We start from the raw sequence: 18,066 nt of genomic DNA, 5'->3' as shown, positions 1-18,066 counted from the left end.
TGTTTGAAAGATGAGTGGAGACATGAAAGATATAAAAAAAATAAAATCAAATGTCTAGAGGTGAGAACTACAAGGTCTGATATGAAAAGTGTACTGGATGGTATTAACTAAATAACATTGGATTAGATTAATAAAAAATACACAAGGTGTGAATAGACATTGTAGAAGAGTAGTGAGAACTAGCAATAGAAATTATCTGAAATGAAACACAGAAAACAAGCATAGAAATTGTAAAGAGCCTCAGTGACTTGTAAGGCACCTTCAAGCAGCCTAATGTATGTATAATTGGAGTCCTAAAGTAAAGAAGAGAGAAAGGAGGAAAGAATATTTGAGAAAGTCATGGCTAAAATTTTGCTGAATGATGAAAACTGTAAGTCCATTGGCTTAAGAATCACAATAAAACACAAGCACAAGGAATATGAAGAAAATTATACCAAAAGCTTATCATAATCAAATTATTCCAAATCAGTAATGAATAGAAAAAATTTTGAAACAGCTGGAGAAAAGAAGATACATATATAGAGATGAACAAAGATAAGGATAACAGTAGGTATCTCATCAGAAACAATGCAAATGAGAAGACAGTAGAGTAACATCCTTAAAGGGCTAAGAGAAAAATTTTGATCAAAAATTCTATACCCAGCAAAAATATCTTTCAGATACAAAAACTGAAAGAATTCATTTCTGGTAGACCTACACTATAAGAAATGTTAAAGAATGGCAGAAGGATGGCTAATGCCTGATGGATTGAAGTATTGAGGAGCACTAAAAATGGTAACTGAATGGATAAATATGCAATATTTTTTCTTATCATTTAAATATCTTGACTAAATAATTGACTATTGGAACAAAATATATTTTGGGTTATAGTATATATAAAATAAATATATGACAAAAATAGCATAAAAATCTGGAGAGGAGAAGTGTATATGCTATTATAAAGTTCTGATATTATACATGAAGTGATACAATATCATTTGAAAGTAGATTGAGATAAATTAAGAGCATTTACCATAAACTCTAAAACAATTACCAAAATAACAAAATAATGACATATAACTAATAAACCAAAAGAGATAAAATGAAATCGTAAGAATAACTAATCCAAAAGAAGGTAAAAAAAAAATGATAACAAAGAATAGATGAGACAAATAGGAAACAAATAGAAAGACTATAGATTAACACTAAGCATAATGCTGTATATTCCCTCTAAATATTGTTTTATTTAGTAAAATGCCACAAACTTTGATATGTTGCATTTTTATTCACATTTCATTCAAAATATTTTCTAATTTTTACTTCTACATTGATCTAAGGACTATTTAGTAGTATATTATTTAGTTTCTGAGTATTTTCCAGAGATAGTTGAAATTTAAGTTCTTTCTAAATTGATCTATAGATTCCATACCATCCGTTAAAATCCTGGCAGGCTTTTGGGGTAGAAATTGACGAGCTCGTTTTAAAATTTATATTTAAATGCAAAGTACTCAGAATAGGCAAAGCAGCTTGGGAAAAGAAGAAAAAAGTTGGAAGACTGAACAGGTAAGCCTGCTTTCAAGACTTATAAATCTATAATAATCAAGGCAGTATAGTATTGGCATCCAGATAGATAAAAGGGTCAGTGGAAGAGACTAGAAGTTCCAAATCCACATGTATATGGATATCTTATTTTTGACATTGTCAGACAAATAAATTCCATATTGACAGTAAATGAAAGGTGGATTCTGCTATAGAAGACTTGTTGACACTGAAATGAATACTTGTGCCCAAGGTGTTGTTTTGATTATCATTTTCCTATAAAATATATCCTTCATGTACACTGGAATGCTCACATCTACTGGCCAGTCAGTGGTTTCTTTCTCCTGAAGGAATGGCTACTCAGGAGGTCAATTCATACCAGAAAGTTGCCTGGTAAGCTGAGAATGTAGGGGATAGGGGAAGTTAGCTGATGCATTGTAGCTTGCAAGTAGAATGTCTTGAAACTTTTGTCTTTATCTTTGGGATGGGTGTGCCAAGAAAAGTGAATAGAGATGATCTTGTGTACTCTAGATCCTAACAGTGCAAGAGGAGGCCTCCATGGCACGTATTTTACATCTAGTCTCCTTTTGGATCTCACATTCAGTATCAGATATGTTGATATTTGGGATAGATTCACACTCTTAATTTTCTGTCTTTGCTTGCCTGGACCTTGATCTTGATCAAACTTCTTTGTTTTTAAGGCAGAGATCCTCGGACTTGTTTTTCTTATTTTCTTTTCCTATCATATAAGCCTAATATATTATCATAAACTCTGCATACTCCCCAGAGTATGCCCATGTCATGAACCTTGGTGGGTAAAATAGGCCAAAGATGATGAACAGTTCTGGGAACACTAGCTGGTACCCTGTCCTTTTCTCTCATATGCAAGATGGTGCTATAACAATAACTTTGAATCCTTTCTAATTTACTTTAAAAATTAAACCTGTGAGACTCTAGTGCTAAACTGGTTTTAACAATGAATGATTTACAATACACTTCACCATTGATCATGCTGCTACAGTCAACACTACTGCTGTGAGGTAGTTTCTACCAGTAGTTAATCCGATCCTTTGGGTTTTTTTTACTTCTTTCTTCTCAGTTCAGTTTAGTTCAGTCACTCAGTCGTGTCTGACTCTTTGCGACCCCATGAACTGCAGCACGCCAGGCCTCCCTGTCCATCACCAACTCCCGGAGTTTACTCAAATTCATGTCCATCGAGTCAGTGATGCCATCCAGCCATCTCATCCTCTGTCATCCCCTTCTCCTCCTGCCCCCAATCCCTCCCAGCATCAGGGTCTTTTCCAATGAGTCAACTCTTCACATGAGGTGGCCAAAGTATTGAAGTTTCAGCTTCAGCATCAGTCCTTCCAATGAACACCCAGGACTGATCTCCTTTAGGATGGACTGGTTGGATCTCCTTGAAGTGCAAGGGACTCTCAAGAATCTTCTCCAACACCACAGTTCAAAAGCATCAATTCTTCAGCACTCAGCTTTCTTCACAGTCCAACTCTCACATCCATACATGACCACTGGAAAAACCATAGCCTTGACTAGATGGACCTTTGTTGGCAAAGTAATGTCTCTGCTTTTTAATATGCTGTCTAGGTTAGTCATAACTTTCCTTCCAAGGAGTAAGCGTTTTTACTTTCATGGCTGTGATCACAGTGATTGTAGTGATTCTGGAGCCCCCCCAAAATAAAGTCTGACACTGTTTCCACTCTTTCCCCATCTATTTCCCATGAAGTGATGGGACCAAATGCCATGATCTTAGTTTTCTGAATGTTGAGCTTTAAGCCAACTTTTTCACTCTCCACTTTCACTTTCATCAAAAGGCTTTTGAGTTCCTCTTCACTTTCTGCCATAAGGGTGGTGTCATCTGCATATCTGAGGTTATTGATATTTCTCCCTCGTGCTTCTTCCAGCCCAGCATTTCTCGTGATGTACTCTGCATAGAAGTTAAATAAGCAGGGTGACAATATACAGCCTTGATGTACTCCTTTTCCTATTTGGAACCAGTCTGTTGTTCCATGTCCAGTTCTAACTCTTGCTTCCTGATCTGCATATAGGTTTTGCAAGAGGCAGGTCAGGTGGTCTGGTATTCCCATCTCTTTCAGAATTTTCCACAGTGTATTCTGATCCACACAGTCAAAGGCTTTGGCATAGTCAATAAAGCAGAAATAGATGTTTTTCTGGAACTCTCTTGCTTTTTCAATGATCCAGCGGATGTTGGCAGTTTGATCTCTGGTTCCTCTGCCTTTTCTAAAACGAGCTTCAATGTCTGGAAGTTCACGGTTCAGGTATTGCTGAAGCCTGGTTTGGAGAATTAGAGCATTACTTTAGTAGTGTATGAGATGAGTGCAATTGTGTGGTAGTTTGAGCATTCTTCGGCATTGCCTTTACTCTTTCCATAACCCTTCTCCCCATGTACATAAGTCTATTCCCTATGTCTGTTTCTCCGTTGCTACCCTGTAAATACATTCTTCAGTACTATTTTTCTATGATTCCGTATATGTGCCTTAGAATACGATATCTATCTTTCTCTTTCTGACTCATTTTACTCTCTATAGTAAGTTCTAGGTTCATCCACCTCATCAGAACTGACCCATATGCATTCCTTTTTATAGCTGAGTAATATTCCATTGTGTATGTGTACCACACCTTCTTTATCCATTCATCTGTCCATGGACAGCTAGGTTGCTTCCATGTTCTAGCTATTGTAACTAGTGCTGCTATGAACAATGGGATACATGTGTCTTTCAATTTGATTTCCTCAGGGTATATGCCTAGGAATGAGATTGCTGGGTCATATGGTGGTTGTATTCTTGTTTCTTAAGGAATCTCCATACCGTCTTCCATAGTGGCTGTATCAATTTACATTCCCCACCAACCGTGCAAGAGCATTCCCTTTTCTCCACACCCTCTCCAGCATTTATTGTTTGTAGACTTTTTGATGATGGCTATTCTGACCAGTGTGAGGTGATATCTCATTGTAGTTTTGATTTGCATTTCTCTAATAATGAGCAATGTTGAGCATCTTTTCAAGTGTTTGTTAGCCATCTGTATGTCTTCTTTGGAGAAATGTCTATTTAGGTCTTTTCCCCACTTTTTGATTAGGTTGTTTGTTTTTATGGCATTGAGTTGTATGAGCTGCTTGTATATTTTGGAAATTAATCCTTTGTCAGTTGTTGCATTTGCTATTATTTTCTCCCATTCTGAGAGCTGTCTTTTCACCTTGCTTATAGTTTCCTTTGCTGTGCAAAAGCTTTTAAGTTTAATCAGGTCCCCCTTGTTTACTTTTGTTTTTATTTCCATTACTCTAGGAGGTGGGTCATAGAGGATCTTGCTTTGATTTATGTTGTCAAGTGTTCTGCCTATGTGTTCCTCTAAGAGTGTTATAGTTTCTGGTCTTATATTTAGGTCTTTAATCCAATTTGAGTTTATCTTTGTGTATGGTATTAGTAAGTGTTCTAGTTTCATTCTTTTACATGTAGCTGTCCAAGTTTTCACAGCACCATTTTTTGAAGAGGCTGTCTTTGCCCCATTGTATATTCTTGCTTTCTTTGTCAAAAATAAGGTACCCATGGGGTGCATGGGTTTATTTCTGGGATTTGTATCTTTTTCCATTGATCTATATTTCTGTTTTTGTGCCAGTACCATACTATCTTGACTATAGCATTGTCGTATAATCTGAAGTCAGGAAGGTTGATTCCTCTAGCTCCGTTCTTCTTTCTCAAGACTGCTTTGGCTATTTGGGGTCTTTCGTGTTTCCGTATGAATTGTGAATTTTTTTATTCTAGTTCTGTGAAAAATGCCATTGGTAATTTGATAGGGATCACATTGAATCTATAGATTGCATTTGGTAGTATAGTCATTTTCACAATATTGATTCTTCCTACCCAGGAACATGGAATATCTCTCCATCTGTTTATGTCATCTTTGATTTCTTTCATCAGTGTCTTATAATTTTCTGCATACAGTTCTTTTGTCTCTTTAGGTAAGTTTATTCCTATATATTAAATTCTTTTTTTTTGCAGTGGTGAATGGGATTGATTCTTTAATTTCTCTTTCTGATTTTTCTGTTAGTATATAGAAATGCAAGTGATTTCTGTGTATTATTTTGTATCCTGCTACTTTGCTAAATTCACTGATTAGCTCTAGTAATTTTCTGATACTATCTTTAAGGTTTTCTATGTGCAGTATCATGTCATCTGCAAACAGTGAAAGCTTTATTTCTTCTTTTCCAACCTGGATTCCTTTTATTTCTGTTTCTTCTCTGATTACTATAGCTAGGACTTCCAAAACTATGTTGCATAATAGTGGTGAAAGTGGACACTCTTGTCTTGTTCCTGATCTTAGGGGGAATGCTTTCAGTTTTTCACGATTGAGAATAATGTTTGCTGTAGACTTATCATATATGAGGGCTTCCCTGGTGGCTCAGAGATTAAAGCATGGAATGTGGGAGACCTGGGTTCGATCCCTGGGTCGGGAAGATACCCTGGAGAAGGAAATGGCAACCCACTCCAGTACTCTTGCCTGGAGAATGCCATGGAGGGAGAAGCCTGGTAGGCTACATTCCATGGGGTCACATTAAGTCGAACACAACTGAGTGACTTCACCTTTACTATGTTGAGGTAGGTTTCTTCTGTGCCCATTTTTTGAAGAGTTTTAATCATAAATGGGTGCTGAACTTTGTCAAAAGCTTTTTCTACATCTATTGAGATTATCATATGGTTTTTATCTTTCAATTTGTTAATATGGTGTATCACATTGATTGCATACACTGAAGAATCCTTGCATTCCTGGAATAAACCCAACTTGATCATGGTGTATGAGCTTTTTGATGTGTTGCTGAATTCTGTTTGCTAAAATTTTGTTGAAGATTTTTGCATCTATGTTCTTCAGTGATATTGGCCTGTAGTTTTCTTTTTTTGTGTTGTTTTTGTCTGCTTTTGGTATCAGGGTGATGGTGGCCTCATAGAATGAGTTTGGAAGTGTTCCTTTCTCTGAAATTTTTTGAAAGTGTTTTAGGATAGGCATTAGCTGTTCTCTAAATTTTGATAGAATTCTCCTGTGGAGCCATCCTGTGAAGGTCCTGGGCTTTTGTTTTTTGGGAGATTTTTTATCACAGCTTAAATTTCAGTGCTTGTAACTGGGTTGTTAATAATTTATATTTCTACCTGGTTTAGTCTTAGAAGATTGAACTTTTCTAAGAATCTGTCCATTTCTTCCAGGTTATCTATTTTATTGCCGTATAGTTGTTCATAATGGGAGAAGGCAATGGCACCCCACTCCAATACTCTTGCCTGGAAAATCCCATGGATGGAGGAGCCTGGTGGGAGTCAGACACGACTGAGAAAATTCACTTTCACTTTTCACTTTCATGCACTGGAAGAAGGAAATGGCAGCCCACTCCAGTGTTCTTGCCTGGAGAATCCCAGGGATGGGGGAGCCTGGTGGGCTGCCGTCTCTGGGGTCGCACAGAGTCGGACACGACTAAAGCTAATAGTCTCTTATAATCCTTTGTATTTCTGCATTGTCTGTTGTAACCTCTCCTTTTTCATTTATAATTTTGTTGATTTGATTCCTCTCTCTTTTTTCCTTGATGAGGCTGGCTAAAGATCTGTCAACTTTGTTTATCTTCTCAAAGAACCAGCTTTTAGTTTTATTAATCTTTGTTATTGTTTCTTTCATTTCTTTTTCAATTATTTCTGCTCCGATCTTTATGATTTCTTCCTTCTACTAACTTTTGTTGTTGTTATTCTTTCTCCACTTGTTTTAGCTATAAAGTTAGGTTGTCTGTTCAATGTTTTTCTTATTTCTTGAGGTAGGATTCTATTGCTATAAACTTCCTTCTTAGAACCGCTTTTGCTGCATCCTACAGGTTTTGAGTTGTCATGTTTTCATTTGTTTCTAGAAATTTTGATTTCCCTTTTAATTTCTTCAGTAACCTGTTGGTTATTTAGAAACGTGTTGTGTAGTCTCCATGTGTTTGTGTTTCTTACAGTGTTTTTCTTATGATTGATATCTACTCTCACAGTGTTCTGGTTGGAGAAGATGCTTGATATGATTTCAGTTTTCTTAAATTTACTGAGGTTTGATTTGTGACCCAAGATGTGATCTATCCTGGAGAATGTTCCATGTTCACTTGAGAATAAAGTGTATTCTTCTGCATTTGGATGGAATGTCCTGAAGATATCATTGAAATCCATCTCATCTAATGTATCATTTAAGACTTGTGTTTCCTTATTAATTTTGTGTTTTGATGATTTTTCCATTGGTGTGAGTGAGGGGTTAAAGTTTCCTACTATTATTGTGTTACTGTCACTTTCTCCTTTTGTGTCTGTTAGTGCTTGTCATGTACTGAGGTGCTCCTGTGTTGGGTGCATAGATATTTACAATTGTTGTGTCTTCCTCTTGGATTGATCCCTTGAGCATTATGTAGTGTCCTTCCTTATCTCTTGTAATCTTTATTTTAAGGTCTATTTTGTCTAATATGAGGATTGCTACTCCAGCTTCCCAATTGCATGGAATATATTTTTCCATCCTCTTACTTTCAGTCTATATGTGTCTTTAGGTCTGAAGTGGGTTTCTTATAGACAGCATATATGTGGGTGTTGTTTTTGTATTCATTCAGCCAGTCTGTCTGTTTTGGTTGGAGCATTTAATCCATTTACATTTAAAGTAATCATTGATATATATGTTCCTATTGCCATTTTCTTAATTGTTTTGGGGTTGATTTTGTAGATCTTTTTTCCTTCTCTTGTATTTCTTGACTATATAAGTCCCTTTAACATTTGTTGTAAAGCTGGTTTGGTGGTACTGAATTCTCTTAACTTTTGCTTGTCTGAAAAGCTTTTTATTTCTCCATCAATTTTGAATGAGATCCTCGCTGGGTACAGTAATCTTGGTTGTAGATTTTTCCCTTTCAATACTTTAAATATATCCTGCCATTCCCTTCTGGCCTGCAGAGTTTCTGCTGAAAGATCAGCTGTTAAGTGTATGGGGTCCCTGGTATGTTGCTTGTTTCTTCTCCCTTGCTGCTTTTAATATTCTTTGTGTTTAGTCTTTGTTAGTTTGATTAGTATGTGTCTTGGCATGTTTCTCCTTGGGTTTAGCCTTTATGGGACTCTTTGTGCCTCTTGGACTTGATTATTTCCTTTTCTATGTTGGGGAAATTTTCGACCATAATCTCTTCAAAAATTTTCTCATACCCTTTCTTTTTCTCTTTTTTTCTGGGACCCCTATAATCCGAATGTTGGTGTGTTTGACATTGTCCCAAGAGGTCTCTGAGAGTATTCTCAGTTCTTTTCATTCTTTTTACTTTATTCTGCTCTTCAGAAGTTATTTCCACTACTTTATCTTCCAGCTCACTGACTCATTCTTCTGCTTCAGATATTCTGCTATTGATTCCTTCTAGAGTATTTTTAATTTCAATAATCATGTTGTTTGTCTCTGTGTGTTTATTCTTAATTCTTCTAGGTCTTTGTTAATTGATTCTTGCATTTTCACCACTTTGTTTTCAAGGTTTTTGATGATCTTTACTATCATTATTCTGAATTCTTTTTCAGGTAGTTTGCCTACTTTCTCTTCATTTATTTGGACTTCTGAGTTTCTAATTTGTTCCTTCATTTGTATAGTATTTCTCTGCATTTTCATTATTTTTTCTTAACTTACTGTGTTTGAGGTCTCCTTTTCCCCGGCTTCAAGGTTGAATTCTTTCTTCCTTTTGGTTTCTTCCCTCCTAAGGTTGGTGTAAGTGGTTTGTGTAAGCTGTAGGGTGAGATTTGTGAGTTTTTGTTTGTTTGTTTTTCCTCTGATGGGCAAGGCTCAGTGAGGTGGTAATCTTGTCTGCTGATGATTGGGTTTGTATTTTTGTTTTGTTTGTTATTTAGATGAGGCATCCTGCACAGGGTGCTACTTGTGGTTGAGTGATGCCAGGTCTTGTATTCAAGTGGCTTCCTTTGTGTGAGTTCTCACTATTTGATACTCCCTAGGGTTAGTTCTCTGGTAGTTTAGAATCTTGGAGTCAGTGCTCCCACTCCAAAGACTCAGGGCTTGATCTTGAGTTTTGCGTGGGTCTATGTATTCTTTTCCACTGGTCAGTTACTCCTATCCACTCTCAGCTGGTGTTCTGCATGCACTTCTGTGTCTGAAGGTATATTCCTGATGTATCCATGGAGAGAGATGTACTCTATGTCCACATACCCCTCTGCCATCTTGTCCTTTCCTCTGTTTCTTTAATGAAGGAATTCCCTTCCACATGAGAATCTAGGATCCTTATTTTCCATCAGTTTATAGGACCAAACATCTGGAGTGCCCTTGGTCCCAACTAAGATAAATCATCATAACAACACATGTTCTGATTAATATCCCATTTCCCTTAGCCATTTGTCCATGAAAACTCTTGTGACCCATTTACTTAATATATTTGTATGTATCAAGATATGGAGCATCAACAGTAAGTAAATGCTATGGTTTAGCAAAAAAGAGACATGAAATAAGTGCTTTTTTGAAACATTTTATACATTATTTTCTCAAGTTGTGTGACAACCCAAATGTCTTAACCCTCTACTGCAATGTCCCTGTCAAAGGAAAACAACAAAAAGTTCATAAATGAAAGAATTTCAACATTATTTTTAGATGCTTATTATTTTTATGCATCTAGATAAGATACCCTAATTAGATCCTGAAAGGTTTTGTTACTTACAATTTTTCATTGATAAACTTCAGTGCCATTTTCTAATTAATTTTAGAAACCTTGCTATAGGTTGACCCAAGAATAAGAGTTTTGTGAGTGAAGTGATGTCAAAACCCAGTATAATTTTTTTGGATGGATTTTGGGGAAAACTATTAACCAATCCATTGTATGTGAGTTGCAAATGGTCAAATGGGGTGAAAATTTTAAAAAAATCTCTTTGTTCCTTTTTACTGAGGATGATACACTTGAAAGCATGGGAGTATAACAACTGTGACATCCGCATGGCTCTAGCATAGATGAGTCACAGTGAATCAGAACAGTTAGCTCTTTTGGTTATAAGCATCCATTTCAAACCAATGTGTTTTTAATATAGTTTTAGGTTCTGTGAATGTGCTTTTTAAGGAGGATTTATAATAGATATCCTCATGATGGATCATAAAGGAACAAGTGATATTAAACTATTATTTACTCCTGTAAGTTTTATGTTGTTGAAATTCACATTTGTAGTATCAAACAGCAACTGAATTTGTGTGTGTATATATATATATACGTATATACAATATACATATATGTGGATTGTGTATATGTATATAGTATGTGAATATATGTGTGTGCATGTATATATGTATAATACAGTGTTAATTGGCACATTTACAATAATTAAATTGTGTTATAGTAAAGAAAACTTCTCAAGTCCATTCTTGTTTTTCAGATAGCCATTTAGATTCCAGTCTCTTACCAAATAACTACATAGTAGAAATGTCACATAAAAGTATATTATGTGCTCTCTGTTAATGATGAAATTAATCTTTTTAAACAACTTTTCCCTAGCAATTATTGGTATATAAGCTTTCATTGTTTCACTCTATCTTCTAGACATTTCGTTACACTCTTAATGTACCATTGAATTTTTCAAGGAACCTGGTTTGACAGAGATTACAATTTTGGAACTACTGGGGAAATGTGATTTGTCTTTTTTTTTCTTTTATTGATGTTCAGGATTAAAAATAACTTTTTAGTATTCATGAAATAAATATTTATCTGTTTTCCCCCTAGAAAAATTGTATTCTGTCAGATTCGTTGTAAGTGATTGGAGAAACACAAGCAACAATGCATTTGTCAAAAGAAACTCTATTAATATTATAAATTAAAAAAAAATAAACAGCTGCTTTTGAAATATGTGCCAAAGCCAGGAACTAGCTGTCTCCATTGTTAATGCCGTTTTTTTTCTAGACACCCACAAGCTAGAAGAGCTGTTAAAAATGCAACGTCAAGCGAGTATCAAAGCTTTCTTTTTGTGTTTATTCTTAGTGTTTTACACCAAAGGGCAGCCTGATCTCCAAGTGATGATAACTGTATTTCACAAGTATTAGTTATCTACAATATATGCTATTTTTATTCTATAGCCTCGAGCCACAGTGAAAACATGAGAATAAATGTTTGGTTTTTTTTTTTTTCCTTTCATTCATTTTGAATCTTTCTTTTTCCTGAACTAATAAAATAGGGAAAAACATGAAAAGTAGTCAGAATACTTCAGGCCTAAAATCTCAGCTTCATTTAACTTTCTCTGAAGGACTTCCTTATTCTCTGGTTTCTTGTTGGCTTCAAAAATAGAAGATTCAAAAGCTGATCAGAAACAAAACTTGGGTGCAGATAACTCTGCCCTTCCCTGACCTGGAGGAGTGAAATGAGCTGTTGATGCCTGACTTTTACTTACCTCTTAGTCGGGGTCAGGTCCGGGAGTGCTTGGTGAGCTGAGTATTTGGTTTCCTTTAGTGTTGAAGTTGGAGAAGGCAATGGCAACCCACTCCAGTATTCTTGCCTGGAAAATCCCATGGACAGAGGAGCCTGGTAGGCTGCAGTCCATGTGGTCACTAAGAGTCGGACATGACTGAGTGACTTCACTTTCACTTTTCACTTTCATGCATTGGAGAAGGAAATGGCAGCCCACGCCAGTGTTCTTGCCTGGAGAATCCCAGGGATGGGGGAGCCTGGTGGGCTGCCGTCTGTGGGGTCGCACAGAGTCGGACATGACTGAAGTGACTTAGCAGCAGCAGCAGTGTTGAAGTACTAGGTTCTTAATACAGAGAAGAATGGCAGTAAAATACCTTAGACAATACGGGACAGAAGAACAAGAGACAGTTATTCACATAGTTTAAGTTTGGAAAGAAGAACCATGCTATATAAAGGAAGAAAGAAAACAGCAAGGTAAAAGGATAAAAGTTAACAGGATCATTATTCTCAGTGATAGCACAGATGCCAAGGATCAAAAGAAAAGGCAAAGAAAAGTCACAAGTGTTGAACCTAAGAACTGCCCTTTGTACTTACTCTGTATATTTGAATCAAATGGGTAAATGTTAGGAAATGAGGAAATGATACCATAGGTAAGGTTTCAGGAAATTATATTCCTACAAATTTACTTTATCATCTGTTTATTCTCTCCATCCATCATCCATCCATTCATCCATTCATCTACCCGTCTTAGGAGAGCTATAGCCTTGGTATTATATGCAGTAAAATTAATTTAGAATAATTCATTAGAATTATTTAGAATAATAATATCCTCTATCATTTGGGGCAAGGAGAAAGCATGCATGTATACTTTGGGGTTTTGGTGGTAACCATTTAAAATAGCTGTCTTGGGACTTTCCTGGAAGTCCAGTGGTTGAGACTTTGCATGTCCAATGCAGGGGGCTTGGGTTTGATCCCTGGTCAGGGAACTAGGATCCCACATGCTGCAGCCAAAAAAAAAAAGAAAAAGAAAGAAAGGAACAATAAAATAGCTGTCTTGCACTTACGACCTAGAAGATTGAAAACAATGCCTATCTCTAAGCATTGTTAGTTTGTTTTTAGTATTTCCTCATTATTAAGAAACAAAACCAGACCAGGACCTGCTTATAAGCACCACAGAAATTCTACTAGATATTTTTTTGTTGTTGTTGTTTTTTATTTATTTAAAATTTTATTTTATTTTTAAACTTTACAATATTGTATTAGTTTTGCCAAATATTGAAATGAGTCCGCCACAGGTATACATGTGTTCCCCATCCTGAACCCTCCTCCCTCCTCCCTCCCCATACCATCCCTCTGGGTCGTCCCAGTGCACCAGCCCCAAGCATCCAGTATCGTGCATCGAATCTGGACTGGCAACTTGTTTCATACATGATATTATACATGTTTCAATGCCATTCTCCCAAATTGGGTTTAGTTTTACCACATTTATTCTTCTGCAGGTTTTTTTTTTTTTTTTTCTATTTAGCCTTTTAAAGATCTTTCTATTGCTTACAGTATCACTTTGTTATTTTTGTAGAAAGTTGACTCCATGGAGAGGCAGCTCTAGAAGGATTCCTGGGACTTGAAAATCTGGTTTAATTCCAGCTCTGTGCTCAGCCAAGTCAGCTTGCTTTTGAGCTTGGGTGATAGTTGAATCAGGCAATAAAAAAATCAAGCCCAAGAAAAATGAAAAATAAAAGTATTTACAGGTGTTTTTAAAACCCAGTGCCAGATTCCATGAGGCCTGCCTTGTAGATATTCAGCTTGTGATCTAGGAATAAACAGTATGACTGCTAAACACATATCTGGAGTCAAATCAAATCTGAACTTTAAGCCTCTTAAAACAGCTATCTTTAAACCAAATGATTTTCTGTAGCATCTCTACTTATCTCTGGAGCAGCCTGGGAAGGGAGGAATAGGGCCACATTGTTGTAAATCTCCATCTTCTATTTCTTTAAATGAAGTTGCGGAAACATTCTCTACTGTTCATTCCCTCGGAGTAAATACCTTTCTGTGAATTCATACAACCACACACTTCAGGCTTCAGAATCCGCATGGCTGCATCACTATGAAATGTGAGAAGTTTCGTCTAGGGGCAGTTAAGGAGGTGGCACTTACTTAGATATTTTCTTGAATTTTCCCAAATTGAGTGAAGATATTTTCCATTTCAGCTCATCAATCACTCTTAAAAAGATGAGTGAGTTTAACTACTTTTTGTGGCCTCCAAAAAGCCAACTTCGATTTACAATCAATGGAATTCAAAGCAGCTATAACAAAAATAGTCATGTAAATGAGATCAATACAGAGTGATTTCTCACACTCTGGTTTTAGGTCCTCATTTTTATTAACTTTGTAGTTTTACCCAGTTTTAGTTTTAAGTGCTTATGCAGTTTTAGTTTACATTGAAAACGAATACACAAAACTGAAACACAACAAAGCAAGTCTGTGACATTTGAAGCTCAGGAGAGAAAGAGTAGAGTGAGGAGATTTACGAGCCATGTCAAAGCCGCTTGGAAAGCAGGTGCTATTTCTCTGGGAGCTTAGTCTCACAGAGTGTCATGCACAATGGGCTATTTCTTCATAGGGAGTACACATTTTTGACATATCATAATTTGCTATTGAATATATTATAAAATCAGTGTATTTATGATTTCCTTTTTATTTGAGAGATTTCCTACTCATCATTACACCTTTGTCTGTCCCATCCACCTTATACTTAATTCTCTGCCTTTTGATGAAACAACAGTAATTTGCTGAGTATATGCTGTGTGTCAGGCATTGTGCTACATTCAAGAGGAGTTATACTCTATAGCACGGGAACTCTACTCAAAACTCTGTAATGACCTATAGGGGGAAAAAATCTAAGAAAAAATAGTGACTATAGGTATATATATAACTCACTGTTCTGTGCAACTGAAAGTAATACAGAATTATAAATCAACTATACTCCAATAAAACTTTTTTTTAAAGAGTAGTTATAAAGATAAATAAGGTATTTTCCTTGCCCTCAAGGAGTCTACAGTCTGGGATGGAACATCTTCCTATAGATAGACACTGGAGGCTGAGTGCCCTAAGAGATTCTTATTTAGAGAGAACATGCATTTGGAAAGTCTGGGGACAGTCACTCAGGTCACAGGCCCAGCCGCAGAGTTATCTGCCTCTTCCTCTTTTACTGTTGGTTGTATTTAGTGACAGTGAATAAGGCACAGCTTAAACATACAAGCCACCTTTATTTACCCCTTTTTGCTACTCCTTGACCAACTCCTTTCCTAATCCCTGGCCAGAAGGCTGAGGAGGGGGAGGCAGAGATTCATAGCCAGCCACTCCGCATATCATTTGGAAGCAGTGATTACCAAGGGAGGAAGATCTCCTCTCAAGGGCTTTTGGGTTCTACTGACACCCTGGATGGACCTCTTCCATCTCTGAGATGCAGCACTCAGGACAGCGGGCCTCTACAAACCCAGACTGCATGACACAGAAAGTGCATCATTTTCGTTTTTTGGCTAACTGGAGGTTACTGGGTGTAACACTGATCCATATCAGCTATCTCTAGCTTCTTTCCAACCAATCAATCATTTAGTAAAATGTTAAACCTAACCTTGTACTGTCATAACAAAATTGAGCTTTATATGTGAGGGTCTGGGCCCATCTCTTGAGGTGATTGGAACTATAATAACCATCTAAAAATAAAAGGAGTCTCCTTATGTATGACCCCAGACTGATAATGACAAGGCCAAGCATTAAGGAGTCAGTCCTGTCTTGCGGTTCCCCCTTGGCCCAAACTTCATAGAAATGATCAGAAACATTGGAAAATTTCTAATCCTTGATTTCCGCTTTTGTTTCTCCTCTTTCTGTCACTGGCAAGTTCCCATAAGGCATTTGGCAACTTCTCTCTCTGGTCCTGCAAGAATCGGAGTGAAGTGGTTGGCCAGAAGTTTTTCTCTTCTCTGTTATTTCTCCCAAGTGGGTGAAGGTGCTAATGGAGAGTAAACACACACAGGACCAGAATGAAGAAAGAGGACCACAGGAGGCCTGGATCAATGGCCCCTGAAAAATCTGAGAATTGACCATAATTACAATAGATCAGAAAGCGCTCTCCTCTCTCCAGACTAGTTTGTACCTAATTTCAACTCAGTCTTGTTTAGGAGAGCATCTTTGTCTTTAAAGTTAAAAGGGAAATTTTCTTGTCCTTTAATGACTCCTAACATTTCTGGAGATAATGATGTTATCCTCTTAAAGTCTCCTATCCCTCTGGAACCTTGCACAGGAAGGAGCCCTCTCTCACCGTGAGGCATGCTGAGTTACAGAGCACACAACACTTAGGGGAAGCAACCATAATAATATTTGTTTGCTTGCTTTATAGAAATCTTGTCCAAGTCCACTGAGGGTTGCATGTTACAGAGTAGACCAGGTGAAAAAAAACCCAATATTGTTTATTTCCATTAATGAGTCCTGTTAAAATCTTTGTCTTCTTCCACCACCTCACTCTCGGCCCAGTAGAGAATTCAGGTGATTTATCCATTTGCTCAATAATTTCAGTTGGAACTCATCTTGCTTTGAATCTTTTAGGGAAGCATTTGTTAAGCATACGCTGTGTCAGGCATTGCACTACATATAAGAAGAGTTATAAAGATAAAAAAGATATTTTCCCTGCCTTCAGGGAGTCTCTAGTCAGGTGTGAAACATCTTCCTGCAGATAGCTATGGATCCTGATAGAGGAACATAGCTTTATGGAAATGATTGGGATTAGGTGAACCTGATTTCTTTCAATACTGCCCACCCCGGAGGCAAATTAACCAGATCTGGCAGTCATTGTCATTCTGCTTGCAAAATAAGGTGTCTTAATATCCATATTGCATGAACCAAATATTTGATGCTCTAGTTCAAGACAAGTATTATTAAAGGCTTTCAAAGTAACCAGTGTTTAAAATTCTCCACTAAGATTTCTCCTTTATGAATAGAACAGTTGTGTTGCAAAGGACATGTCTATGACGAGTATTGAAATGTGTAATTGATCCCCCCTTTTTTGTCCCTCAGATTTTCTTCTCAGACCTGAAGGGTGGAGCAGGGGGGGAAAGGCAGCATTGACACTTTTCTTTTTCTTTTTCTTTTTTTCAGATTCAGAAGAGTAAAACACACCTCATAGACAATAAGAGAGGCTGCCAGTGTCTTGCATCATTTTAGCTGAGCTTCTTCATTCTCTTCTCCTTCCACAAAGACCCATATATGGGGAAGTTGTACAACTTTCAGAAACAAGTCCCCCTGCACTTGGCCTTCTCTCATGCCATCTCCTTCTAGGAGATGACTTCCTGGGAGCCGGTTTGAGGTCTTAGAACTCTGGGGGAACACCCCTTCCCCTGCACAGCCCAAGCAACCAACACAATTCTGATTTTTGTACAAACAGAAACATGAAGGGATTTCCTCAGAATTCTTTGCTAATGCCCTGGCTTTCAAGGCACCTGTCTGGCCTGGTGGGAGTGGACATCCTGGAAATGCTGAGAGAGGCCTGAGAAAGCCACCACACAGGAATTGCAACTGTATTTCTTGATATATTGTTATTTTTGCACTGGTTACTGATGGTGGATGCAGCCAAGCTGGCCTTCATCACAGATAAAACTATAATTTCAGTCTCTGGTTGCTCACTTTCTGAGTCAGAAGCATCCTTTTTTCTCCAGTTTCCTTTCAGACTTAGAAATTGTTCTCATGCTTTTCTTTCCATTTGTGTAATTTGAAATTCTTTTTGTTTTATAAAAAAGGAGATTTTCTTTATTTGACGCTTAATTTACATGTGTATTCGTTAATATAAGCCTGAATGTTTCAGCTCATGGCCATATTGTTCAGGTAGTAAAGCCAGTGTTTTCACTGGGTATCATAACTATGTGGTTACTGAAATTTTTACCCCTGGCTGGTTCTCTTCTTTTGAATATCTGTGGTTTGACTTCTTCACTCTTCTTTCTATTCAGGGAAGCACTAAGGGAATTAGTATCAGGGAGATATGTTCAGTAATTTTTTTTTTTCATTCTAGTGAGCCTTTAGAAACACAAGGTAGGAGATGATTAATAGCACAAATCAAAAAT

At 37.0% G+C, this 18,066-nt stretch overlaps 1 protein-coding gene across 15 annotated transcripts in view; it reads left to right on the top strand.

Moving 5' to 3' along the window:
- The window catches only part of PDE1C (phosphodiesterase 1C), a 642,269-nt gene that overhangs the window by 587,728 nt on the left and 36,475 nt on the right, over positions 1–18,066 (top strand). For 4 of the 15 annotated variants that reach the window (XM_086396466.1, XM_086396470.1, XM_086396474.1 and 1 more), the window contains one exon: positions 17,108–17,758. The exons of the other annotated variants lie outside the window; for them this stretch is intronic. In XM_086396466.1, the coding sequence (XP_086252592.1) occupies positions 17,108–17,121 (14 nt within the window). In that variant the 3' untranslated portion in view covers positions 17,122–17,758. Of the gene's footprint in view, positions 1–17,107; positions 17,759–18,066 lie in introns of those variants that run through there. 15 annotated transcript variants of the gene reach the window in all.

The sequence above is a fragment of the Bos grunniens genome, chromosome 4 (assembly GCF_055505025.1).
Source record: "Bos grunniens cultivar Pamir isolate PY7600 chromosome 4, Bosgru_T2T1.0, whole genome shotgun sequence".
In the NCBI taxonomy this organism is placed as follows: domain Eukaryota; kingdom Metazoa; phylum Chordata; class Mammalia; order Artiodactyla; family Bovidae; genus Bos; species Bos grunniens.
Note: the sequence above shows the minus strand (reverse complement) of the source record. Positions and strands in the feature narration are given on the sequence as shown.